Raw genomic sequence first — 26872 nt, forward strand, 5'->3', positions numbered from 1 at the left:
TAACTTCAGCTAATGCTCATTTTTATACCAAAGTTTTATGCCTTAATTTAGCTTTTGCCATTTGTATCTTTGTCATTTAGAGAGCTCATGCTCCACACCTTTCTAAATGTCCATTTTATGTAGAAACAAAAGCTGTATTTCTGCCTTTTAAAAAATATCTGTGACAGATTTCAAGAGAGTAACATCTGCAACTTGTGATACGTGCTATCTTACAGTACAAGACAGTGTCCTCTGAACAGTCAGTCATCTTTTGTCAGCATCATCCCCACTTCACAGTGAGAAACATCATCCTGGTGACAGATGACCTGGAATTTCTCCACAGCCAGCCTCTAATACATAGGGCCTTACAGGTTAGAGACATGTGGGAACCATAGAACTAAGTACAAGAACTAAGTAGCCAGAGATAGATGTCAATCTTTATTGATCCCAGTTATGAGAGAGCTGTCTTGTGCTTAGAGTTTTTAATTTAGCAAAGCTGGAGTTAGTGTTCCAACAGAGAAAGAGGTACTACTATGCTCACCAAAGACACAGATTTCTGTCCTGAAGAGCAAAGTCAAGATGCTGCCCACCTAATAGCTGGTCCAGCTTTTACAGTTGGTCATAGGAAGGCAGAAGGAAATCCCCACGGTCATCTGAGGAGCCACCTCGGGCAGGCTCACTCCAAAGCGGTGCAAAATGTACAATAGTAAAGTCTTTTTTTTTTTTTTTTTTTAATAGTACCAAGAGTTGAACCCAGGGCCTCAGGATTACCAAGCAGGTCCTCCACATCCCCAGCCCAAAATCTTGTGCTCCAGTTCTCCAGGAAGTCTCATCTATATCCAGTGTATCCTGGTCCTGCTCCTTCAGCTCATGTTAGCTTCTTGATAGCTTCAATCCACTCTGCTCGCTCAGCCTTGCTGCTGGCCTGGATATAATAGTGTGTGTCATCCTTCGTAATCACTTTGAAGAGGTTTCCTTGGACATTCCCTTTAACTCCTACACAGAGGGGAGGAAAAGTATTGAATATCCATGTCAACTTCCAGCTTGAAGAAGCTGAATGTCTACTAAGACAAAAACACAAGTATTTCCACTTCCTATAGCCATAAGGTCTGCCAGTGGTTATTCTGAAAGTTTGCAGCTTGCTTGCTTGCTTGCTTGCCCCGGTGCTACTCATAGACCTACAGTTTCACATCAAAGAATCCCCTACATTTATGTTTAAAAGAGGCACGTCATTTGATGTTTACTTTGGATTGCTTTTGAACCTCAGTTTCTATACCCACAAGTTAGAAATTTTGCTACCTTCCTACCATAGCTGGGGATTGTAAAATCAGTACAAATAGAAAATGAAAGCATTCTTTAACATGAAAACAGTGTCCCCTAGCTGTGACTTAGATAGAAGCTTACAGGCCATTGGCACAGAAACTGAGAGTAAAGAATATCAAAAGTAAGGATTTTCTGTTGATTCTTGAAACAGCAAGAACATCCTATATAACCTCTTACTTTGTTTTTTAAATGGGCTTCAAAAATGACATCATTGTCTCACTAAGAAAAAGTCCTGCTCAGGGTTTCCTCCCAGGGGCATCAATAACATGCAGATGGTGGCCCCAGAGATCTTTAGACCAGAGCAGAAGTTGTAGCTTACCAGTAGGAACTCCATTATCCTCCAGAGCAGACACAAGGGAACCACGAAGAGAAAACCCACCTACTGGCCTGTTATCTTCCTGTGGAGGAAGAGACGAATCAGTAATTTCATGAGCATACAAAAAAATAAAAAGAAACATCCCCTAATAACTGACCTGAAGGCCTTGTAGAGCCACTTCAGGTTATCTGTAATAAGGAGCCTGAACCTGGGCTCCATTTGCCCAGTAACTTATACCAGTGAGGCAGTTTGGCCCTCTTCATGACCAGTAGCAGCAGTACCATTAAGTTACCAGGCTGATCCAACATTTTACCAGAAGCATGCACAGGCTTCCTTAGCCTTTGTTAATAGGTGGCACATTCCTGCACATTGGACATTGTTGTGTGAGTCTTTAGTTATGTGCTTGGTATGAAACAAGACTCGGTTTATGGTATGTGGATGGTTAAAGAGCAACTTTACACACCAGGAGCCTCAGCCCTCGCCCCTTCTGTTAATAATCAATACTAAATGGTGGCTTCAGCAAACAAAAGCTAACGCAGTTAAATAACAATGCAGAGGCTTTGACTCAGACACAAGAGAAGGGAAACAACACAAAGAAGGGACTCAGCACTGTAGGAGTCTACAGCAGGCAGTCTCAACAGGAGACTGAATAGGCCTTGAGAAACAGACCCTGGGTACTGGGATGGATTTAGCCCAACAGTAGGAAGCATAAAGGCAAACATGGGAGCAAATTAATAGCAAAAGGCCCTGGACTCATCAAGGGCACAAAGTAGTTGAGGTTAGACTAAGAGTTAAATGCAAAACCTGTATTTATACATTTGGTATTTTCCTTGCTTAAAACAAGATGTGTGTGACTGGGAATTTAGCTCAGTTAGCATGCTTGTTTAGCCTACACAGAACTTTGAGTTGAATCCAGAGTGGTGGCACAGGCCAGATATAAATCATCCTTGGTGACATAGTGAGTTTGAAGCCACGCCGGGGTTCCTTGATATACTCTTTTTTAAAAAATTAAAAAGAAAGAAAGAGAAGAAGAAGAAAAAAAGACAAGGCAGCAACCCCGCTAGTAGCAGAAAAACTAGAACCCTTAGAGAGGTCAATAGGTGCCTTCTGGAAACTCAACGGTTTGATTCCTCGGTCAGCCCTCCTGCTATCTCTCTTCCCAGGCCTTCGTCTTCCTTGTGCTTAGCAGTGTGGTGGTTTGAGTATACTTGGCTTGTGGGAAATGGCACTGTTAGGAGGAGTGGTCTTGTTGGAGGACGGGTGCCACTGTGTAGGCAGGCTTTGAAGTCCTATGCCCAGGCTCTGCCCTGTGCAGAAGAGACCCTCCTCCTAGCTGCCCATGAGGAAGCTCCTGGCTTCCTTTGGATGAAGCTGCAGAACTCTCAGCTCTTTCTCCAGTGCCATGCCTCCCTGGATGCTGCCATGCTCCCATCTTGATGATAATGTACTGAACCTCTGAAGCTGCAAGCCAACCTCAGTTAAATGTTGTCCTTTATAAGAGTTGCTTTGGTCATGGTGTCTCTTCACAGCAATGGAAACCATAACAACCAAGAAGGCAGGGAATGAGAAGGTTCCTCCATGAGGCTAAAGGGGTCCTGACGGAAAACAGATATTAAAGGTAAGGCTGAACACCACAACTAAAGAGCCATTTTTTCAGACTGGAGAGATGGCTCAGCAGTTAAGAGCACTGACTGATCTTCCAAAGGTCCTGAGTTCAAAACCTAGCAACCACATGGTGGCTCACAACCACTGGTAATGAAATCTGACTCCCTCTTCTGGTCTGAAGACAGCTACAGTGTACTTATGTATAATAATAAATAAATCTTTGAGCCAGAGCAAGCAGGGACTGAGTGGGCAGGGCCGACCTAGCAGAGGTCCTAAAAATTCAATTCCCAACAACCACTTGAAGGCTCACAACCATCTGTACAGCTACTCACATAAATAGATAGATAGATAGATAGATAGATAGATAGATAGATAGATAGATAGATAGATAGATAGATAGATGAACCTTTAAGAAAATAGTCATTTTTCTTCTTTTGATTAGAATTAGATTAACTCAGCATGAGGTGATATTTATCAGAAACTCAGAGCAGCAACTCCTGACACAAAACATAATGTGTAAATTAAATACATTAAAATGTTTTCAAAGGTAAAAAGAAAGCTGAATTTGTGGGCCAGTTGGATGAAAGGGTTGAAGAGGCTGGAGTCTCATGTGTACCCCTCACCTTGCCCACAAAGCAGGCTTTGGGGGAAAGTAAAAGGTGCTTCTTAAAATAATGACAGTCCTCTTGTGGGAAGTGGGCATAGAAGGCCACACACTGAGCCGACAACTGTATGACAGCGCATCAGGGCCTGCAAGGAGCCATGGCAGGATGTGGGAGAGGACGCACACCAGCTCCCAGTCTACGTGGACTCACTCAGAAGCAGTACATCCCCAAGGACACGGTTTACTCACTTTGGAAGGGTCATAGTAATGCAGGAAAGCTGGGTCCTTCCTCAGAACAAATCGACGCACCTTCCAGTTTTTCCTCTTGTGCCCCTGTAGGAAGAAAGGGGCTCAAGTCTCACTGGTGACGATTCTACATTTCCTTCCCTTTCCCATAATTCCACTGAACAAAACCCCAACATGCCAGCCTACTCTTATGGGATGACATTCCAGCCAGCATTTCCAGGAAACTGGAGGATCGCAGTGACAGTACAGAGAGATAAGAGTTAGTGCTTAGCTAAGCTGAGCTGGGCGGTGGTGGTACATGCCTTTAATCCCAGCACTTGGGAGGCAGAAGCAGGCGGATTTCTGAGTTCAAGGCCAGTGAGTTCCAGGACAGCCAGGGCTACACAGAGAAACCCTGTCTTGAAAACCAAAAAAAAAAAAAAATAGAGTTAGCACTAAAAGAAGAGGTGTGTTACCCCCATACTCAGGGATGAAGGGGCTGAGGCCTGTAGCTGAGCAGTAAGGTTGGGAGGCAAGCAAGCATAAGACCCTGAGTTCAATCCCCACCACCGATCAACAACAAAAACGGGGAGGGGGCTGGAGAGATGACTCAACAGTTAAGAACATTTGCTGCTCTTGAAAAAGACCCAAGTTCAGTTCCCAGTACCCACATGGCGGCTCACAACCATCTTTAACTCCAGTTCCAGAAAATTCGATTCCCTCTTCTGGGCTCTTTAGGTACCATATACACGTACATGTAGACAAACCCATGCACACAAAAATCTTTAAATATTAATAATATTAAATAATTTTTTTAATTTTAAAGGAAGAGGAGGACAGAACAAGTGTCAACTGGACCAGAAGTTCACAGGCCACAGTGCACCCTCACCAGTGTTTTAAGGATCAACTTGGCCCAAAAATAACCCTATAGCTACATGTATATTTGTGCACTTTACATATATACACAGAGGAAATCGATGTAAAAGAGAAGATGGATACCTATGCTCATCAGGAAGGTGACAAATATAAAATCAGGCAATGATATAGAAGTTGCTTTTCAATGTGTATGGTGGTTTGAATGGGTATGATCCACAGAGATTCATGTGTTTGAATGTTTGGCCAATAGAAAGTGGCATTAGGGAATGTGGCCTTGGAGTAGTTATGGCCTTGTTGGAGGAAATGTCACTGTTGGGGCAGGCTTTAAGGTCTCCTGTGCTCAAGCTATGTCTAGTGCGGCATACAGACCCCTTCTGCTGCCTGCAGATCAAGATACAGAACTCTCAGCTCCTTCAGCATCATGTCTGCCTGCAGGCTTCCATGCTCCCTGCCATGATGATAATGGACTAAACCTCTGAAACTGTAAGTCAGCCCCAATCAAATGTTTTCCTTTTGCTGGGCAGTGGTGGCACACGCCTTTAATCCCAGCACTTGGTAGGCAGAGGCAGGCAGATTTCTGAGTTCGAGGCCAGCCTGGTCTACAGAGTGAGTTCCAGGACAGCCAGGGCTACACAGAGAAACCTTGTCTCAAAAAACAAAAGCAAAAACAAAAGGAGTTGCTGTGGTTATGATCATGTGGTCTCTTCACAGAAATAAAACCCAAACAAAAACAATGTAACAATTACTTGTGTGTGTATATATTTTTTTTTCAAAGCAATTCTTGGGTCTGGTTTGTGTAAATGTGCAAATCTTTGGCTTGCTTCTTGTGGCTGGGGAGGGGAGGTTCTGTTTCTGTGGATCCCACTAATAAAGAATATCCCAGCACCCTCAGCCCCTACCTCCCTCTGGGCTCATTCCTGTCTCCTCCAAGTATGATTCCTGCATCTCCTCCTGCTCAAAGGCAGTCCTACCTGCTTGGATAGGTAGCCTTGTTTGACCACTGTGCCGCTTAGCTCCATGGTGCTGAGACTGATTTCCTCCTTGGGGCTTACCTTCTTCTTGTAGCTTTCAGCCTAGTGGGAAGACGAAAGCAAGCACTTGTTACAAAAGAACCCCAAGCCCCGGGGCATGAAAATTTGTCCCCTCAGGATAGCTGTTCCCCATACTCTGGGCCTTCCTTATGCCTCCTACTGTTACCACTTCCTTCTCTCTCCCCTAATGGCAAGAGGAACCCAACCTCAAACTTACAAAAGTGTACAGGGCTGTGGAGTCATCCAGAAACTGCTCAGCCAGATCCCCAGAGCGGATAGCCCCCATGCTCCGGACCCCTACTGGCCTGAGGAAGTTCTCTTCCATAAGCATGGAGGCTAGGGTCACTCCTTCCAGACGGCTGGCTGCAAAGCTGCTGGAGATGAGCCAGTCCACCAGGGAGGAGCCTGTGTGAGCACAAGGACAAACGCCTGTCAGGCCATGGGCTAGCTATACCCTGGCCTGCTCAGGGGCTTAGTCAACTACCTTATTGACATGGACTTCCTGAGAGTTCTCAGGTTCTGCCTCGGAGCAGCCTGATGGTTACACCCAATGCACAGAGCTGTAGCCATACCCACAGGTAATCCTCACAGGTCGTCCCATTTCTTAGCAGGCAACTCCATCCCCATTATAAGCTGCTTGGATGAGCTTGGATGAGCTCCAGGCACTACACCCCAGGTCTTCAAACCGGCCACAGGACAGGCAGGCTCACCCAGGAAGGTCTTTTTGTAGGTGCTTCCTTGCTCCATGTTGGGGCTCGGCCGGATTCCGCTGCTGGTGTCATGCATCTTGTCCACAATTCGACTACAAAGAAGGAAGGCAAAGAAAGGAGCCTGGTCACACTGTCAGCTACAGTTCATGATCTAAAGCAAGGGACAAATGGTGTGACACACACCACAGAGACAGGCTTTGATTACACAATCAGAATCCAATGCACGGGGTTTTCAGGGACTCCTCTCTTCTTGGCCATCTAAATGTTCAACTATTTCCACACTAGGCAACTATTACTGTTGACATCAAACTAAACAATTGTGACAGTTTAAAACAGAGCATGCAGTAACCCCAGTAACCCACGTGGCCCCCTATGATTTGCTACATTTTGTCTGGACTTTTCCTGTGCCCCTCTGTAATCCACCTTGGCACCTGCTCTTCCCTGTGCTCACCCTGGCTTAGCAGGGATGTAGACCCGCAGACTGTGCGTAGAGTAGACTTCAGAGGCTGGGGTGGCGTTTTATGAGTCCAGGAGTAGACTCACATCCCATCTATGATGGGTGTAACAGTGTGGTTGCCTGTGAGGTTATAGGACATTTCCATCATGGAAACACCTTTCATATATCTCTGACCAGTATCATCACTTCTACCACTGACTGGCGGGACCTGATGTGACAGTTGCTGCGGCCAATGATAGATCTCTATGTGTGTCTTGGGGTGAAAGGTCCCTGAGACTTTGTTTATTCTTATTTATCTCTGCCGGCAGGGCACCTGGCACAATGAACAACATTCAGCAAGCCCTCAATAACTGTCTCTTTTTTTTTCTTTTAAAATTGATACATAATAATTGTACATACTATGAGTTACTCAATGATTTCTTGGACAGTTGAATGAGGGATCCCACCAGACAGGTGACCATTACCTGACACTGAGCTGTCAAATGAGACCTGACTTAGTTCCAAGCATTCTGCCTAAATCGGAATGGTGGTTTCTACCTCATTCACTGAGGTAGAATGACTTGGTAGAGGCCCTAAGAGGTTACCTAGGAGAGAGGAGCTACATAAAGCAAGCTCCAGCCAGTCAACACAGCATAACCAGAACAGAGAAAACGGCTGTCCCTGAGCACAACAGTTGAATAGCCAGGCCTGTGCAGCACTGTAGGGTCCCCCCTCCCTAAGAAATAGGCAGGAGAGGCTGGAGGGAATCCAGGCAGAGTCAGCAACAGGCAGGTGGAGCACTCACTGCAGGCTGATGTGCGGGGGCAACTTGAAAGAGTTCTTCAGTATGTGCAGTTGTTGGATCTTCCCCGGCTGCCCTGCATGGATAGCCCCTGTTATCTCAAAGGCCCACGAGTCTCTCTCTTCTCGAGAACAGGCCTCCAGGAAGTACTCAGTGGAAGTTCGGGTCTTCAGTTTAATGAGGAGCTGTAAGAAAAGACAATCAGACAGACCAATCAATACTCAGGAGAGAAATGCTGGCAGCAAGAATGACAGGGCCAGAGAGGACCCAGGAAGCCAGGGATGCCTAGTGTCCAGCCCCTGCTGCAAGTGGGGCTGCACACATTGATTTGGGTACATCCGAGACAACAAGCTCATGGCCTCCTAAAGCAGCCTTTCCCTTCTACAGAGATTATGGCAGAGTACATCCCAACACCGTGGCTCTGACTCCTCCTTCCGGAACACTTCCGGAAGCCTCACTTCCGATCACAGTTTAAGTATCTCCAAGTCTTTCATTCATTCTTCATGTAACACTGCTTCAGCTCCTTCCCAAAAGGTTTGCCCCCTGCTCCTTGGTCAGCATCCTCAGAGGATGGATTCCCCACCCAGGATGGAAGATTTTGCTCCAGGACTAGGTGGAGAGAGAGGTACTGCATTGCTGACAACCTATGAGTGCAAGAGCTGTGAGCAGCTACTGGCACGGTGGACTCACACACGGTGGGATCAGCACAGTCTTTGTACTATGGGCCACTTTTGAATCCTCTAACTGGACACCTAGGGGCTCTTAAACCAACTGTGGAGGAAGTAGATCAGGCTCACTGCCTCAGTGATGGGGACAAAGCCAGGAACCTCTCTTAGACACATCAAGTCTAATTGTGGTCACCAGCAGATTCATAGCCAACTTGTTTGGCTTTCAAATTTAATAGCCTTCATTTAAATTAATACTAAAAATGGGGAATAAGGCACGGCTGACTCACTGTCCCAAGGAATATTATGAAGACATTTCATTAAGTTAGCATTCATTTGCCAGCCTCATGGAAGGTTGGCTTGAGCTTGTTTCTGTCAAGCTGCAGTTCACCTCAGGAAAGACTAGAAAGACCAAGTGAGCACCAAACACCTCAATAGCATGCGCGCACACACACACACACACACACACGCACACACACACACACACACTCACACATACACACGCACACTCTCACACACACGCACACACACTCACACACACTTACACACTCACACACACACTCACACTCACACACACTCACACACACACATACACACACACTCACACACACACATACACACACTCACACACGCACACTCTCACACACACGCACACACACTCACACACACTTACACACTCACACACACACACACTCACACTCACACACACACTCACACACACACATACACACACACTCACACACACACATACACACACTCACACACACACACTCACACACATACACACACACTCACACACACACACATACACACACTCACACATACACACACACACTCACACACATACACACACACTCACACACACACATACACACACTCACACATACACACTCACACACACACTCACACACTCACACACACATACACACACTCACACACACACTCACACACACACTCACACACATACACACACTCACACACACATACACACACATACACACACTCACACACACATACACACACATACACACGCACATGTGCACACACACACATACACACTCACACACACTCACACACACATACACACAAAATACACACACTCACACACACACACACATACACACACATACACACACACACACACACGTGCGCGCACACACACACACACAAAACTTTATGACTTGTTCCTAGAGAAACTGTTGGTTGTTCTCAATCTTTTTCAATCCAAAATAACCAAATACTATGAAATAATCATACAAGTGACATTCTAGTGTAAAATTAACACGAACTTTACAACTCCAGGAATTTAGCCTGTTTCCCATTTGGAAACTGCAACTCAAGCTTTCTTATCTCCACGGTATCCAGGTTCCCCATTCACCCTAATAAGTATTAAGGGGCAACAAGTTTAGAATGTAGCCTACGAGTTTGAGGCTTCATTCAGTGATACCCAGAGTGACAGAGTGATAACCAGGATTTCCTCTTTAAAACCATCTGACACATCTGTCGGTCTTTCTCCTTTGTTCAAGATTAATTCAACAAACACAAGCCACATATATGTATCCAGATGTTGTGTTCAGTCTTTTGGGGGGTGAAGTCCTTGTTTTAGGTTTTGGAAGTTCAATCTAAATAGGTCTGGCTATCCCAGCACTTGCTTTATAAACCATGCTGGCCTGGATCTGCCTGCCTCTGCCTTCTGAGCACTGGAATTAGAAGTGTGCACCACCATGCCTACCGTGCACTCAGGCTTACAATTCTGAAGGGAAGAGTCCATCTTAGCATGGACTCACCCCCCTTCAGTGGTCCCACTGACACTTCACAGACTCTGGATAAGCGATGTGGTGGTTTGAATGAGAATGTTCGCCACAGGCTTATACAAATGACCATCAGGGAGTGGCACTGTTTGAAAGAATCAGGATGTGTGGTCTTAAAGGAAGTGTGCCACTAGGGGTGGGCTTGGAGGTTTCAGAAGCCCACGCTGTAGTCTCTTTCTTCCTGCTGATGCAGACCCAGCTCTCAGTTTCTTCAGCACCATGTCTGCCTGCACACTGCCATGTTCCCTACCGTGATGATAACGGACTAAACCTCTGAAACTGCGACGTCATCTAGGCTGCCCTTAACTTCCTGAGCTCTGGCACACCTCCTGCCTGAGTGTTGGGATTACAGGTGTGAGCTAATATGCCCGACATCTAAAACAACTTTTCAGCAATCCATTCTGTCACTCAAAACATTCAGGTCCCCATTACCTCCATCTGGTCCCAGACAATCTCCCATCACAATTTCAGTGAGCACTCCCTTCTAGCTACATTGACAACCTCTCTCTCTCTCTCTCTCTCTCTCTCTTGCTCTCTCTCTCTCTTGCTCTCTCTCTCTTGCTCTCTCTCTCTCTCTCTTGCTCTCTCTCTCTTTCTCTGGTGTGTGGTGGTGGTGGTGGTGTGGTGTGTGTGTGTGTGTGTGTTTGTGTGTGTGTGTGTGTGTGTGTGTGTGTGTGTGTATGGTGTGTTTTGTGTGCATCACTTACTTGTAGGTGCTTATAGAGGCCAGAGGGCACCAGATCCTCTGGAACTGGCGTTATAGCAGTTTGAGCTGCCTGATGTGAGTGCTGGCAACCAAACTACTACAAGAGCAGGAAGTGTTTTAATAGCTAAACCACCTGTTGGCCCCATTAATTTTTTAAGGGTACATACACTAGCAGCCCTGGCTAGCCTGGAACTCATTATGTAGACAAGGCTGGTCGTGAACTCACAAGAGCCCACTCCTCTGTCCCACAAGTTCTGGGATTAAAGGTGTGTGCCACCACACCACACCTGGACCCTCACATATCTTTTTTGATGGTAGGGTCAAAGCTGGCACTCACTTCTGAAACATATACCCCTCAAGGATTGTAAGCCATCATACAAACCCCCAAGACAGCACAGTTTCTCACCCTTTATGCCCCCAACTCGTGGCCATAAATTTTAAAGGAAGCAGCAAAGTATAAAAGAAAATCTCACCTGTACTTCTGCTGCTAAGAGACAGCTGCTATTAGCATCCAGTGTCTCCTGATTTTGTTTTGATTTGGTACCTGCCCCCTAGAACACTGGGCGTTTTAATAGATCACTTTCTCAGCCCCCATCACAACATGTGGAATATCTTCAAATAATTATCATATTTTACAAATGACAGATGAGAGCTGAAGAGATTTAACTACTTGCCCTGGTTCATGAGACAGCTAGGATTTGAACCCAGAACATTCAGTGATAACAAAAGGGCAAGGTGGTTGGAACAGGGGACCAAGCATCAGGATGCTCACGTACCGGCCGGTTTTCATAGTCCAGGCAGGGGCAGGTGATGGTGCAGCCATCGAGGACGATCCTCCCCTTGGGTGGGGTCACTCTCCGGCCACCCTCTAGCTTGTAATACAGGAGCGTGTTCTGCCGAAGGATGAACCATCGTGCCTTCCAGTTGTGGACAATGTGGCCCTACGAACAGACAGACAGACAGACAGGAAATCCCAGAGGTAAGGTGATGCAGGGGAGGATACGGCACTGGAGAGGAAGCCCATGAGTAAAGCACGTGTGGGCTGAGAGTTAATGTACAATGAAGGAGGGAGCAGTGATTTTGTCGGGCTCTCCTTTGTTCATTTCTTCTGGAGGCAGAAAAGCCTTTGACCTTGGCCTTACCTCCTACTGGCATTTGTTCTGACTATAAATGCACCCACCCTAGTGGTAGGGATCAAACCCAGGCCCTCTGGCACGTGAGAGTATTTCACCTCTGTTATATATCCTAGGACCAAGTCATAAAGCTCGACAGAAATTGCAAAATATAAAGAATAATCACTCACCTATAATTCTCTTAGTACAAGACAGCCATTGTTAATGTCTGGAGTTTCCTTCTAGTCTTACCATGTCTGTCTGTATGTCCGTGTGCATGTATGTATGCATGTATGTATTTAGACAGGGTATGTATGTATGTATATACTGTGTATGTATTAGGTATGCATGTATGCATGCATGTATGTGTGTGTGTATGTATTTAGACAGGGTCTAACTATGGAATTCAGGCTAGCCTGATACTCATGATTCTACTGCCCCAGGGGAGGTACTACACAGCTTTAATTCCAGCACTCCTGAAGCAGAAACAGGCAGATCTCTGTGAGTTCAACACTAGTTTGGTCTACATAGAGGGTTCCAGTCCTGTCTCCAAAACTAAATAAATAAGTAAATAACATTTAAAAAGACAGTTTAGTGTGTGTGTGTGTGTGTGTAAGAGTGTGTGTGTGTGTGTGTGTTTGTGTTGTGTCTATGTTTGTGTATGTGTGTGTGTATGTGAGTGTGTGTGTGTTTGTGTATGTGTGTGTGTCTGTGTTTGTGTGTATCTGTGTGTGTGTCTCTGTGTGTGTCTGTGTTTATGTATGTGTGTGTGTGTGTGTGTGTGTGTGTGTGTGTGTAGCTGGAGACTGAAGCCAAGGCACCATGCATGCAAAGTGTGTACTCTGAACTTATATCCCCAGCTCCTAATATATAATTCTAAAAATATATTATAAAGAATTCTTTGAGGGTCTATGGTGACAAAATCAAACCAGGGTCTCAAAAATGCTTGGCAAGCTCTCCACCATTGAATTGAAAGCATTCAAACAGTTTTCGTTTGTTTGTTTTAAAGACATCAAGGTCTTACCCAGGCTGGATTTGAACCTATGATCCTCTGGCTTCAGCCTTCTGAGTTCTACTATTATAGGCATAGATCATAATACCCAGAAAAGGATGTGCTGTTTTTATAGTGGTAAAATAAACAAATTCAAATAAGCAAAAAAACTTTTTTAAAAAGATTTATTTGTTTGTTTGTTTGTTTATTTATTTAATGTATATGAGTGCTCTATCTGTATGTATGGCAGCATGCCAGAAGAGGGCTTTAGATCCCAGAATAGATGGCTGTGAGCCACCATGTGGTTGCTGGGAATTGAATGTGATGAACTATTTAGTCAGATGAAGAAGTCAGGCAAGAGCAGGCTAAAGGGGATGTAGCCTGGTGATCGAGCCCTTGGCTAGTCTTTGTGTGGTCTTAGGTTTGATCTGCAGCACCTAAACCAAGACAGTACTTCCCCTTTAGGGGCACCTGCATGGTTCCACATGACTTGGCTGCTGAGTCCCGTGTGGCAGGGATGGGAAGTAATGGGCTCCTGGTAGGCAAAGGTTTCCCATTCTGTGTCACAGTCTGATCTTCATACCTTGAAGGATTTTAGGCGGAAGCAGAACAAGCTTAGCGTTTCAGGTTAGAAAGATCACCCTGGAGTTTGGGGTGTAACCCAGATGGTAGAGTGTTTGCCTAGCACACATGAAGTCCTGGGTTCAACCCCAGCACCACATACACTGAGCCCGGTAGCACATGCCCGCTCCCAGCAGGTAGAAGAAGAAGGAATAGAAGTTAAGGATTGTGTAGTTATCCTTAGCTACATAATAAGTTCAAAGCCAGCCTGGATTAAAAAAGACTGCCTCAAAACTAATCAATCAGTCAGTCACTCTGGTCAGGCTTAGTGGCACTCTAATCTGTAATCATACCTGAGACAGGAGGATCACAAAACAATCACTCTGACCACAGTGTGTTGAAACAAGTGAATGAAACAGTGAGACTGCAGCGGGGAGCTCTATGGAAGATTCTCGCACTTCACTCCATAGATAAGCCACAGTTCACATAAGCAAAGTGAGTCTAGGTCCAAATAAACCCAGCCCCCACTCTACCTAGACACTAGTCCCCATGCATGGAGAACCCTCTCTCTTCAGGTCTGTAAGTCACGGATTGGGGCAGAGGCCAGCTCCCTTAGGAGACAGAAGGGGTCCCATGAGATGAGCTTGCACCCCGTGGTTATACTAAGGAAGGTACAGAACATAAAATGTAACAGCTGGAGACTCTCTCAAAGGAGGATACCCTACTCCTGTTTTAATGATGAGGAAGCAGCCCGGCAGGGTAGCTAGAGCCCTGCACTCAGAGACAGAGCAGGTAGCTCTCTCTGTGAGTTCAGGGCAGCCTGATCTATACAGTGAGACTGTTTCAAAATAAAGAAGTAAGTAAGTAAATAAAGGTGAGGGAAACAGTTATACCCTACAACTCCCAAAAGGAGAGTTAGTACTTATTATGGGATAAATTGTGTCTCCCAAAAGAAACATTGACATTCTAGCTTCTGACACCCATGAATATGATCTTATTTGGAAATAAAGTCTCTGTAGATTTTAGCAAATTAAGATGAGGTCACATAACACTAAGGCAGGCACTAATCCAATGTGAAATGTGACTGGTATCCTTACAGAGGAAGGACTCACAGGAGGGATGGTCATGCCATGCGATGTGATAGAGCGTCCAGAGGCTGGAGGGATGGATCTACAAGTCATTGGAACGCCAAGGGTGTCCAGCAACTACCAGAAGCCAGAGGAGCAAGTAGAGGTCCCACCTGGCAGGCTTCAAGGGAACATGGTCTACCAGGACCTTGAGTTTTGGACCTCCAGCCTCTAGAACTCCTGGAGTCTTTTTTCATTTTGCCATACTGGTTTTCTTCATGTGTACTGTTTGTGATGGTTAACCTGCATCCTCACCTTGGCTCGGTTTAGAATCTAGGAGAAACACTCATGGGTGTATCTGAGGGTGTTTTCAAGGAGGTTAAACAGAGAAGGAGAGACCCACTCTGAACATGGGCAGCACTGGCCCATGAGTTGGGATCCAAGGCTGAACAGAAAGGGAAAAGACGCTCCAGTGTAGCCCTGCTGCCCAATTCCCGGTCTTCTCAGACGTGAGGAATCCCCAGCTGCAAACCCTGCCTCCAGGACCTCTACCATGCCTTCCCCACCACGAAGGACTCCTAAACCAGGAGCAAGATAAACTCTTCTTCCTTTAATTTGTTTTCTGTTGGGGATTTGGTCAACCCAACTAGGAAAACAACTGCCACACTTCTGTCTTTTTCCTCTTAAGATCTAATACTGTAAGCATTTCCAGCATCTGTATAGCCATTATTTAATTAATCATTTGTTAATCTCGGGAGATGCATAGCTAGCTTCCAGGGGTGTTTGGTTGATTGGTTGTGTTATTTGTTTATTTGAGACAGGGTCTCCCTATGTAGCCAAGACTCCAGCTCGGGATCCTCCTTCCTCAGTCTCCCAAGGGAGGTATGAGCCACTATACCAGTATTCTAGAATTTTCCATACATAAAAAAAATATTTTGTTGAACTGGGATGCAGTTCAGTTGCTAGAGGGCTTGCTGAGCTAGATTGACTCCTCAGCACTAAATAAACTGGACATGATGTTACATGCCTATAAACCAGTACTTGGGAAGTGGGGGCTGACAGATCAAGGAGTTCAAGTTCATCCATAAATATACAGAGTGTTTGAGGCTAGTGTGGACTACATGAGACCCTGTCTCAAAAACAAAACAGCAAACAACAAACAAGTACAGCTTTCCCTGTCTTTCCTGGAGTCCTACCGTTGACATCTCCAGGCCAGCATGATGAGCCAGAGCCAAGTCTGGAAGCAACACAGCAGAGCTGATCCCCCACCACACCACACACACACACACACACACAGAGAGAGAGAGAGAGAGAGAGAGAGAGAGAGAGAGAGAGAGAGAGAGAGAGAGAGAGAGAGAGATGACTGCTCCTCTCCCTGAAAGCCAGGCCTGCCAAATGCCCTATGTTTTGCGTTAAGTTTGGTTTTCTTGCCTGGGCAAGATTAGAAGCCAAATCCATCATGCCTCTACCTGCCTGCCTCCAGCTAAGCCTTCCAGGAGATGGTTGTTCTACTCTCTGGCTTCCAGCTCAGGTCTTCACCATCTAGGGGCTGTGAACTCTCCTAAACCACTCAGTGCCATCAGGATCCTGTAATGTCCCCAGTGGCGCAGGCTTACCGCTGTCACCTGAGAGGAGCATGGATTTATGTGGCAGTGGGAACAGCCGGTGGTCCCAGCAGGGGTCCTGGGCCAGCTCCCTCACTGGATAGGGACAAACATGATTCCTCTCTTCCTGACACCCTGGATTCTAACCCAGGCCTCCCAGAAGGGCAGGCCTTCTCCTCAGTGTGGCAGGGTCCCCGTGAGCCTCAGCCCTCTGTCTCTGCATGGTAGTGCAGAGTGGTGGTGGAGAGCCATAGAGGGAACCCAAGGAAGAGGCAAAGGCCCACAAAGCCCTATCTGAAGGTTTTGACCTGGAGGGAACCCCACTCCTCCACGGGCTTCTACCTCAGCCTAGCAATCGCCAAGCAACAGCATGTGACACCAGCTCAGACACCTCACAGACTGCAGTACAGTGGGAGTCAGGAGTTCCCCCAGGCCGTCCCTGCAACCTGGATGAACCATATTATCACTTAAATGACAAAGACACAGAGTGAGCATGGAATTCTGGACAGATAGACACCAGGCCACTGATCTGGCATCGGCTTCCCGTCCTCCTTATAGCTTTGGAGAAATCTTGCCTCTCCCTCACCTCCCATAGTCCACACTGTGCAAAACAATGCAGACATCTTGTAAATGGAGGATGAAGGAGACTTGAGCCTTCAAGGATAATGGGGCTGATGTGACCCAGTGAGCCAATGAGAAGGACAATGTTTTACCCTTTCTCACCAAGCTTCCTAAGACCGTTAGCCCAGAACAGCCAAAGGGCATATATACATATACATACATATATATACATATATATAGTACATATACACATAATATATATTGTGTATATATACACACACACTATATATATGCATACTATGCATGCTATTATACTAATATAAATGTTCAGTGTTGCATCAATGTTAAAATAATCTTCTAGATTCTTTCGTTCATTTTCTACCTTGATCCTAAGCATCCTGGGAGTCCCACAGTCCCTGGTTGGACTCTTGCTTCTTAAACAAGGGTGGTGGGGGAGGTCTAAGGATGGAGTTCCTGTCCTATCTAACACTCACCTACTCTAGACAAATGATTGCATCTCGCTGATGTTCAGTCTCCTTGTCTCTAACAACAGAGCAACAGCAGTTCTGGAGCCAATCAGTAACCCTGCAGGGCTGATGAATGATGAAATAAGAAAGCTAAGTGGTAATACACACACACACACACACACACACACAGAGGAGGGGTGGTCCTTCCTCCCTTTCAGGCTGTAAATTACACGGCATATCCATGGTGCCTTATATTTCAATATCGTCCTGTTATGTTTAATTAACACATGACTGCATATGCGTGGAGTACATACAGTGGGATGTCAATCATAGGCACGGTATGCAATGATCACATCAGGGTAACTGGCACCTCCATCACCTCAAACATTTATTAATGTTTCTTGGTGTTGGAAACATTCAAGAACCCCTTAGCTACTTGAGAATATACTCGTAACTGCCATCAGCCATAGTTAACTCTCTGCCACAGAAGGTCATTCCTTCTTTCCAACCCCACCTTTTAACTATGCTCTCTCCACCCTGCACCCACACCACTTTATGGTACTTTAATTAGGCGTGTGGTATGTGTGTGTGTGTGTGTGTGTTGCTGTGGACCAAACCCAGGGCCTTGAGTATGCTAAGCATGGGTCCTGTCCCTGGCTTCGTTCTCAAATCCAGTAAATTGTTTTAAGAGATCCACCCGAGAGCACCAGCCCTGAACCACAGTAACCAGGCAGGATCAGCCTTTGCGAGCCAGGCCCGCTGGCCAGTGGGAGCTCGTCCCCGAGTCCAGCACTTGCCCGCCCCGCTGTCCCCACGGCCACTCGAGCGCGAGGCCAGAGTGCACTCACCCTCTTCACGAGGAAGCCCTCCTTGAGCACGCCGTCCTCCATGTCCCCAGTCCAGGTGAGCTGTCCCCGCGCTCTGCCGCTGATACCGCCCGCGCCCAGGAAGCCGCTCCCACCAGGAGACGCCCCCTGGCGCGAATCCAGTACCAGAGCCTCCCGCCCTGCGGGCAGGAAGTCTGGCCCGGTCGGGACTTCTGCGCGGACCTTCCCACGCCAGGTGCCCAGTGTGCCAACCCTACCCAGCATGGCCCGCAGTGATTGCCCAAGAACACGACCCTGGACCGGTGTCTATAGTTGTGAGCCATTCCTGAGCGCGGAGGAAACAGAAACACGCACGAAAATCACAAGTTTAAGGCGACTGGCATAGTCTACGGAACACATTCTCACCTCCATGTGTACATCACACCATCCTCATCTCAAAAGCTAGCAACCAAAAAGAATCAAGAGTCAAAGATTTTTAGCAATTCGGGGTGAGTTTAAAGAGCGTGCAAAATAATCCAGTCGTCCGTATAAGTCATACAGTAATGCAATATTTTAAAATAAAAATTAACGCCTAAGATGAAGAAAGTATCCTGATAGAATCAACACAACGTCCTACTATGTCATATTGGCGCCTGAAACAAGAAAACCTCTGTAGTGCTGATCTGCATAGACTCCCCCCCCCCCCCATATTCCTTCTTTACTCAGAAGAGGGAAGGGCCTGCTAAGCAAGACAAAGGCCCTGGGGTGTCTGGACTAGAGAGAGAAGGAGAACTGCTGGAAAGACAGAGATGCCCTCAGTCTGGCTCCCAACACACCCTTGTGTCCCTATGCTGGGCTCTGCCCCACTGATGCCTCTGTGGTCTGTAACAAACATAAATCTTCACCTTTAAACCAAGAGACCTGGCAGGGGCCATAGTACTGTTACCAGTGAAAGCTTCCTAGATTTTAAATCCAAAGAAAACAGAGGTTCCATTCTCTTTCCAATAGTAATGCTAGGTTTTCTTTGCAATACCCCAACTCCAGGAGGCAAATACTGTGTTTTCCAGGAAACTGAAACTTGAAGCCCTTGAAGTCGCTCAGAACCACATTGCCCAGGGCATTGCAAGCACACCTGCTTCTGAACCCCAGCAGGGCTCAAACCCAGGGTAGGAGAAGCTGGGAAAGCCTGGATCCTATACCTCTGCCAACTCCTTTTGGGAGGCAGAGACTGGGCCTTTTCTTTAGAAAACAGGTTCCTAAGTGGGTTCTCCTGGTGGTGTTTCTCTCTGGAACAGCTAAGGCTCTTCCTTCCAGGGAAACCCCTGTCCAGCCCACCTTGTCTGATTCACTGGACCTTCAGTGTGACTCACCTCCTCTGTCTTCCCCCTCTGTCGTGACTGCACCACCAACCTACTACCAAGGAACCACGATGACATAAACCCAACTCAACCAGAAGAAAACAGCAGGGACATCCTGGAGTTGGGGAGGAGGCAGGGAGAGGAAGGAACCTCCAGACTCGGGCAAACACCTTTTAGTTATGAAGGGCCAAGTAATGCCTTTGATGCATCAGTGTGTAGAGAAAGCTGTTAAATCAGTGTTTGTGTGCAATGACTCATAGCCTGATGCGAATTCTACCATTAGAGAGTCATTCCTTTGGCGCTGGATAAGAATCCTGTTTACATCCAGTAGATCCTTATTCACAATGAACACTTTGTGGCTTAATGAGTTTGACAGAATGGCCATCTATTCCTGGAGAATCAGAGCTGGAAGTGGGCTGAAACAAGACAAGTCTCAAAGCCCACCCCCAGTGACGCTTCCTCCAGTAACCCTGCCCCAGTTTTAAAAAATTGAGCCCTAACTTTTTAACTTCCAATAGCTAACGAGCAACTTAACAAATCACTAAAATGATTCAAAAGGATGATTTCAATAGTTACATAAAATTTCATTATGACTGTGTCATAACCTATTCAATCATTTCCATATATTGGTTGATTTAGCTGTCTTTTTTTTTTTTCAGATTCATTTTCATTGTTACATGTAAGTACACTGTAGCTGTCTTCAGATGCACCAGAAGAGGGTGTCAGATCTCATTACAGATGGTTGTGAGCCACCATGTGGTTGCTGGGATTTGAACTCAGGATCTTTGGCAGAACAGTCAGTGCTCTTAACCACTGAGCCATCTCTCCAGCCCGATTTAGCTGTCTTATGTTTGTTATCATTTTTTTTTTGAGGCAGGGTCTTATTATATAACCCAGGCTGGTCTTGCACTTAAGATTCTCCTGTTTCAGGCTGGAGAGATGGCTTAGCTGGTAAGAGCACTGGCTGTTCTTCCAGAGGACCTGGATTTAATTTCCAGCAACCATATGATAGCTCAACAACAACAACAACAACAAAAGTAAGTGCCTGTAACTCTGGTTCCTGGGAATATGACACCCTCACACAGATATATGTTGGCAAAACACTAATGTAGATAAAAAATAAAATAAGTGATTAAGAAAATATTTACAAGATTCTCCTGCTTCAGCCTCCTGGGTGCTGGATTAGAGACAAGTGTGGTAAGTCCTCACTCCTCATTTCCAAGCTTCTCCCCACACACAGCCCCTTGTGACCTCCTCACCAGCATCCCAGTCTCTACACCAGCATCAAATACAGTAATTTGGGGAATCTGCTGATTTCCTCATGAACAAGAGACATAGGTTGTGTCACCTGTCAGGATGAACCCTGTTTCTGGAAACAACTTCCTGTGGAAGTGACTGAGAACTGGAAGAAGCCTGGGCCAGGGAAGTCCCAGACGACAAGGGCAGTGGCCACAGGGAAAAGTGGGCAAATGGCATCCTAGAGCCTACAGTGCATCCAAAAGTACTTGAATAGGGTATGTAGCTCAGGTCTGGGGTTTGGTCCCTAGCACTGCAATAATAACAACAACCATAGCAACAGCCCATCATAAATCAGGGAGTGCTCATGGTCTGTCATCTGCCATCATTGCGTTCATTCACTAACAGCAGGAGGCTGTTCACATTGTTAACATTGTGTCAGAAGTGCAGTGAGCAGTCCATAGACTCATCAGTCATCAGTGTAAACACAGTGAATGTCACTTAAGTGACATAATAAAGACAAATGAGCCAGGCAGTGGTGGCACACACCTTTAATCTCAGGAGACAAAAGCAAGGGGAACTTGTTTGAGGCCAGCCTGGTCTACAGAGTGAGTTCCAGGAAGGCAGGGATACACAGAGAAACGCTGCCTTGAAAAACCAAATAAAACACAAAACAAAGGATAACCAAGTAAACAAACAAGCAGGCAAAGACAAAAAGTTTTGCTAATTCATGACTCTGCCTAAGCTCATCCACTAAACCACAGAAAGAACAGACTGGTTCTCAACCTACTTGGATTTTGAAGCTCTACAATGCTTCAAAAGCAGTTCAATATAGGCACTTATTTCAGATTGTTAAGTTTTTGTCTTTTCCCAGACTAATGCTATAATTCTCTTTGTTGTTTTTCCTGTTTTGTTTTGTTTGGTTTTGTTTTTTTGTTTTTAGATAAAAATCTCACTATGTAGTTCAAACTGATCTCAGACATATAACATGTGTAGCCCAGGCTGGCTCAAATTCAAGATCTTCCTGCCCCAGAACTTTTGTGCTGGTCTATAGGTGTGCATCATCACCTCTGTGGCCCTCTTTCAGCCCAGTCACCCAGCCATCAGGAAGGAAGGGATAGCTCATCCCACAGTACTGCTGAGCTGTGGCATTCCACAGTGTTAAACAGATTTTCAGTTTATAGTGGGTTTATGGAGCTACAACCCTGCTTACTGTAAGTCAGGGAACATGGATATTCTTTTCATTCACTATTTCATTCATTCATTAACAGACTGTGTCAGAGGTTCCAAGAATAAAGTGCTGTGAGCAATTCATGACAGACTTTGCTCTTGTCACTAATCAGTGTGGACTCAACAAAGGTCACTAGGTACAAGCTGTTGCCGTGGTCCCCTCTCCAGCCCTGCTGACCCCTTCCATCCCTTCCATCCTGGTACTTCAGGAAACTGCCTCTCTCTAGAATCTAGAGTCTAGACAGATGCTCAGCAAGTCTTTTGCAAGGACCAGAGCCCAGATTCTCTGCTTCCTCAGGGTGGTATCAGCCCTGCCTATCCCCTGGAGAACTCAGGCTTCAGAGAACCATTCCTGTAGGGACTGTAGGGTTTGGGGCGGGGCAGGATGGTGACTCAGCCCTGTAAGCAGGCAGGACCCGACCTGTTGGAGAGAGATAAGGGCCCCTCTGCGCCTCTCTTACACAGTTCACTCCCTTTTCTTAACTCCCTTCCCCAATTGTTATTCCTGGAAATTAGGAGGTTTTTTTCTTTTGTTTATTTTGTGTGAAGTAAAGGGACTGGGGGAGTATAGTCTTGGTTTGGGGATGTCTGAGAAACTGAAGAGCAGGAAAGAGTGGCTACAGTGTCCGGTGCCCAACACTGCAGGGCTCTGGCCACATCTGCTCGGCAGACTTCAGAAGTCACCATTGGATTGGTCCGATTGGTCCTTGGGTACCTGCCGGCCTCCTACCAGAACCACCTAGTCTCATCGCTTAGAACAAAAGATTGTGCTCCACGAAAGAGACCCTGGTTGTGCAGTGAGAGTAAAGGGCCAAGTGTCCGCGTACAGGGCTGTCTCCTCCCAAGGAAGGGAGCTTCCTCTACACCTAAAGGCGTGGCCCACTCCCCAAGCCACATCCCAGCAGAACTGCAGCTGCCGCGTCCCCGTTCTTTTTTTTTTTTTTTTTTTTTTTTTTTTTTTTTTTTTTTTTAATTTTGTGGAAAAATAGCAGAAGTCCTAGATTCTGAAGCCTAGATTAGGTAAGTCTCATTCTAAGAAATCTCTTTACAAACTAGATGGAAACTATTCAGGAAAAAAACAAAATGTAAAAATCCCGGGCGATTCTGAGGGTGAGCTGGCCCTCTGGAGCCTGGAAATTCCCTAACTGCCCCAAACCCTCCCTTGGCCTCTTAATCTCAATTGAAGAGCAATCCTCTGAGAAGGACTGAGGAAAAGCCCCGCAGGGAACCGCTACGCCAGGGTCTACGGCCCTCCCGAAGCTCCGACCAGTTTGGGGCTGCCAGCGACCGGTCTAGCTTGGCCTTTCAGCCAGCCTGAGGCAGGCAGGTAAAGGTCCTGAGGACGCTCCTTTACACAGCCAGCCCCACCCTTGGGAGAGGCTGCCTGTTGCTAGGTGGAGCAGTTTGCCAGGGATATTAAAAGCCGGGTGAAGGAAGCCAGAGCCAGCTTCTACAGCAGAGCTAAGAACTAAGGGGGCTCCGGGGTAGGGTAGGGGCGGGGTCGTGTAGAACAGAGCCGACTGCAGACTTCCTGAAGCTAAAAATCAGGAGAGAAGGCCAGGACATCGAACTTCTCTCATTCACAGCCATCGCTCCGCTTTTGGGGTTCCTTCAACCGGGTTGCTCCGATTAGAAATTCCCAGGGCGAATTTGATGCTTCTAAGGCCGCAGACGTCCTCCAGACGAACAGAAGCGCCAGATAATTGAGACAACCCACAAGCTCCAGCCAGGGCAGAAAAGTAAACTAGTAGTTACAGACACACATTTTAAGGAGGCACGTGTCTCGGAGTCATGCAGGGGCAGGATCTGGCCCTGAGAGTGCATATCTCCTTAAATGTTGCACCCACTCTCTGCTCACTTGGCCGCCTCCACAATCCTAGGCTTGACTAGGAGTGGGACTTCAAAAGCAGGAACTTTCCATTCCTTGCAGGATGCAAGCTTGCCTCCTCTGTATGGAAACTCGCGGGTCCTCTAGTTTTGTGAAGGTAACAATGATCTCTTCTCATTTGAAGATCAGAAATTAAGATTATATCGAAGGCAATTAAGGGTGTGTTTCTAGTAAATGCAAACATTTAATAAGCAAACGACCGCCTGCAGGCTTCGGATTTGATCTTGATAAAGTGTATAACCGACTCCACTGAGCCTATAGCTTTGCAGTTTTATTTTATTTTTTAAGAACAGCTATTTTATCTTATATATATGTATCCTGCACGCCTGTATGTGAGCCACATGCATGCCTGGTACCTGGAGAGGTCGGAGAACCTCGGAGTCACTGGAACTGAAGTTACAGATGGCTGTGAGCACCTTTGATGTGGACATAGGAACTAAACCTGGATTCTCCGTAAGAGTTGCCAAGTATTCTCTTTGTTTGTTTGTTTGTTTGTTTGTTTGTTGTTTTTCGAGATAGGGCTTCTCTATATAGCTCTGGCTGTCCTGGAACTCACTCTGTAGACCAGGCTGGCCTCGAACTCAGAAATCCGCCTGCCTCTGCCTTCCAAGCGCCGGGATTAAAGGCGTGCGCCACCACTGCCTGGCAACCAAGTACTCTTAAACACCAAGTTACCACTACAGCTCTAACTTTGTATTTTTAAAAGTTATGAAAAGAGCATCGAAGCAGAGGTTGAGTCCTCTCTCTACCTCCCCAACTTTTATTTATTTATTTATTTATTGCAACTGGATAGGGTGAAATGAAAATTTCATTTTGAAGGTGTATTAATATAGAGGAGTCTGTTTCTTTTTTCTTCTTTCTTTGGTTTATCAAGACAGGGTTTCTTTGTGTAGCCCTGGCTGTCCTGGAACTCACTCTGTAGATCAGGCTGGCCTCGAACTCACAGAGATCCACCTGCCTCTGCCTCCCAAGTGCTGGTTTTAAAGGAATACACCACCAGGAGCCTAAGGAGTTTGTTTCTAGTGGTGCCTGCCCTGTCAGACTAACAGGGCTACTTGCTTATGTACTGTCTCTGGGGTGCTTTTCTTCTGCGTTGTCTCCTGAAAGGGGATGGGGGCGGGAGGGGGGGGAAGAGGTGATGACAGCAAACTTTGCATACTTTTCCTCCCCAAGAAGAGCCAGAGAGAGGCTGGGTGGGGTGTTATAGGCCTGAGCGTCCTACAGCTGGGAGATGGGAGGACCTGGGGTTCAAGACATCCTCAGCTCCATATTAACTCCGGACTACATGAGAGACCCTGTCCTTATAAAAAGTGCCCTTGCTTCATGTGCTAGTTAGTCAGTCAGTCAGTCAGGTTTCTTTGTCAACTTGACACGTTAGCACCATCTGAGAAAAAAAAAATGATTCTCAATTGAGAAAATGCCTCCCTCATTCTGGCCTGGAGGCAAGTCTGCGGGAACTTTTTTTTTTTTTTTTTAAAACGATTGATGTTAAAGGATCTAGCCCACTACACCCCTAGACAGATTGTCTATATCAAAAACAGCAAGCCACAGAGAGCAAGCCAGGAAGTGTTCCTTCACGGAGCGCTTCAGCTTCTATCTCCCAGTGCCTGCCTTGAGTTCCTGCCCAACTTCCCTCAGTGATGGACTGTAATCATCACTGTAAGTGTAAGATCAAGTACAAGCTTTCTACCCCTGGGTTGTTGTTGGCCAGTGTTTATCACAGCGACAAAAATGGAAGTAGAGCGCTGCACAATCCTGGGGACCTGTGTTAAAATCCCCGGCAACTACATGAAAAGCCTGGTACAAGCACCTGTGACCCCAGTGCTTGGAAGGCAGACAGGAAGATTACTGGAGCTGTCAAAAATGCTCCAGGGGTCAGTAAGACCTTGTCTCAAGGGAATAAGGAAGAGCAATGCAGGTGGGTACCTTACAGGTCCCAATCTGGGCTCTGCATACCCAGATGTGTGCATTCATGTGCATATAACACACACACACACATACACACACAGATCAAGTAGAACAGTTCCAGGCCTGGTGATGACCGACAGTAAGCTCCATCAAGATAACATTTGTGACCACCAAGTGACTCACTTGGCTGAGGCAAGTCTAAAGACATGGTTTGAGTCTTCAGAGAGAAGACTCAAAATTGCCTAGCTGCTGCAGAGATGTCCCTACGCACTTGACCTCTGAACTAGACAGCCTGTTGTGCTTTGTAGGTTTCTAGTCTGTGTTGTTGATTTTCAATTTTTTTTTTAATCTCTTCTCCTGCTGTCACAGTTTATGGCTTCCAGAGTGTCTACCCCGGGCAGCTGTTGTGTAAGCTGTGAGCCATCTGATAGTGGGTAAGAGCACCGACTGCTCTTCCAAAGGTCCTGAGTTCAAAATCCAGCAACCACATGGTGGCTCACAGCCATCTCTAATGAGATCTGACGCCCTCTTCTGGTGCGTCTGAAGACAGCTACAGTGTATTTGTGTATAATAATAAATAAATCTTTGGGCTGGAGCAATCAGGGACTGAGCGAGCTGAGTTGACTGGAGTGAGCAGAGGTCTTGAAATTCAATTCCCAACAACCATATGAAGGCTCACAACCATCTGTACAGCTACAGTGTACTCATATACATAAAATAAATAAAATAAATCTAAAAAAAAGAAAAAGAAAAGAAGAATTGGCTGTAGCATTATCTTAAAAAAAAAAAGAAAAAGAAAAAAACAAGCTGGGGCTGAGGAAGTATTTGACTTACAGACATGAGGGCCTGATTTTGATCTCTGGGACCCAGTTGTGGTGGGGCATACTTGTAATTCATACCCAGAGTAGGCAGAGACAGGGAGATTCCTGGGAATCCCTGGCCTGCCTAGCCTACTTAATGAATTTCAGGCCATCAAGTTACCCTGTGTCTCAAA

The 26872-nt window shown here is 46.2% G+C and overlaps 1 protein-coding gene and 1 long non-coding RNA gene across 2 annotated transcripts; one reads left to right on the plus strand and one right to left on the minus strand.

The window, feature by feature from the left end:
* Positions 1-397: 397 nt before the first annotated feature.
* Plek2 (pleckstrin 2) lies at positions 398-18424 on the minus strand. The gene is made up of 9 exons (XM_031356294.1): positions 18301-18424; positions 11866-12030; positions 7911-8092; positions 6670-6761; positions 6177-6364; positions 5900-6001; positions 4077-4160; positions 1622-1700; positions 398-975 (listed from the first exon to the last, which is right to left on the minus strand). The coding sequence occupies exons 1-9, from the start codon at positions 18340-18342 to the stop codon at positions 848-850; spliced, it is 1062 nt and encodes a 353-aa protein (XP_031212154.1). The 5' UTR covers positions 18343-18424; the 3' UTR covers positions 398-847.
* A 4830-nt stretch (positions 18425-23254) lies between these two features.
* On the plus strand, positions 23255-26377 carry LOC116079950. The gene is made up of 3 exons (XR_004114244.1): positions 23255-24067; positions 24308-24423; positions 26248-26377. It is a non-coding gene; the product is annotated as an uncharacterized LOC116079950 (long non-coding RNA).
* Positions 26378-26872: the final 495 nt, after the last annotated feature.

The sequence above is a fragment of the Mastomys coucha genome, unplaced genomic scaffold, assembly GCF_008632895.1.
Source record: "Mastomys coucha isolate ucsf_1 unplaced genomic scaffold, UCSF_Mcou_1 pScaffold6, whole genome shotgun sequence".
NCBI lineage: Eukaryota > Metazoa > Chordata > Mammalia > Rodentia > Muridae > Mastomys > Mastomys coucha.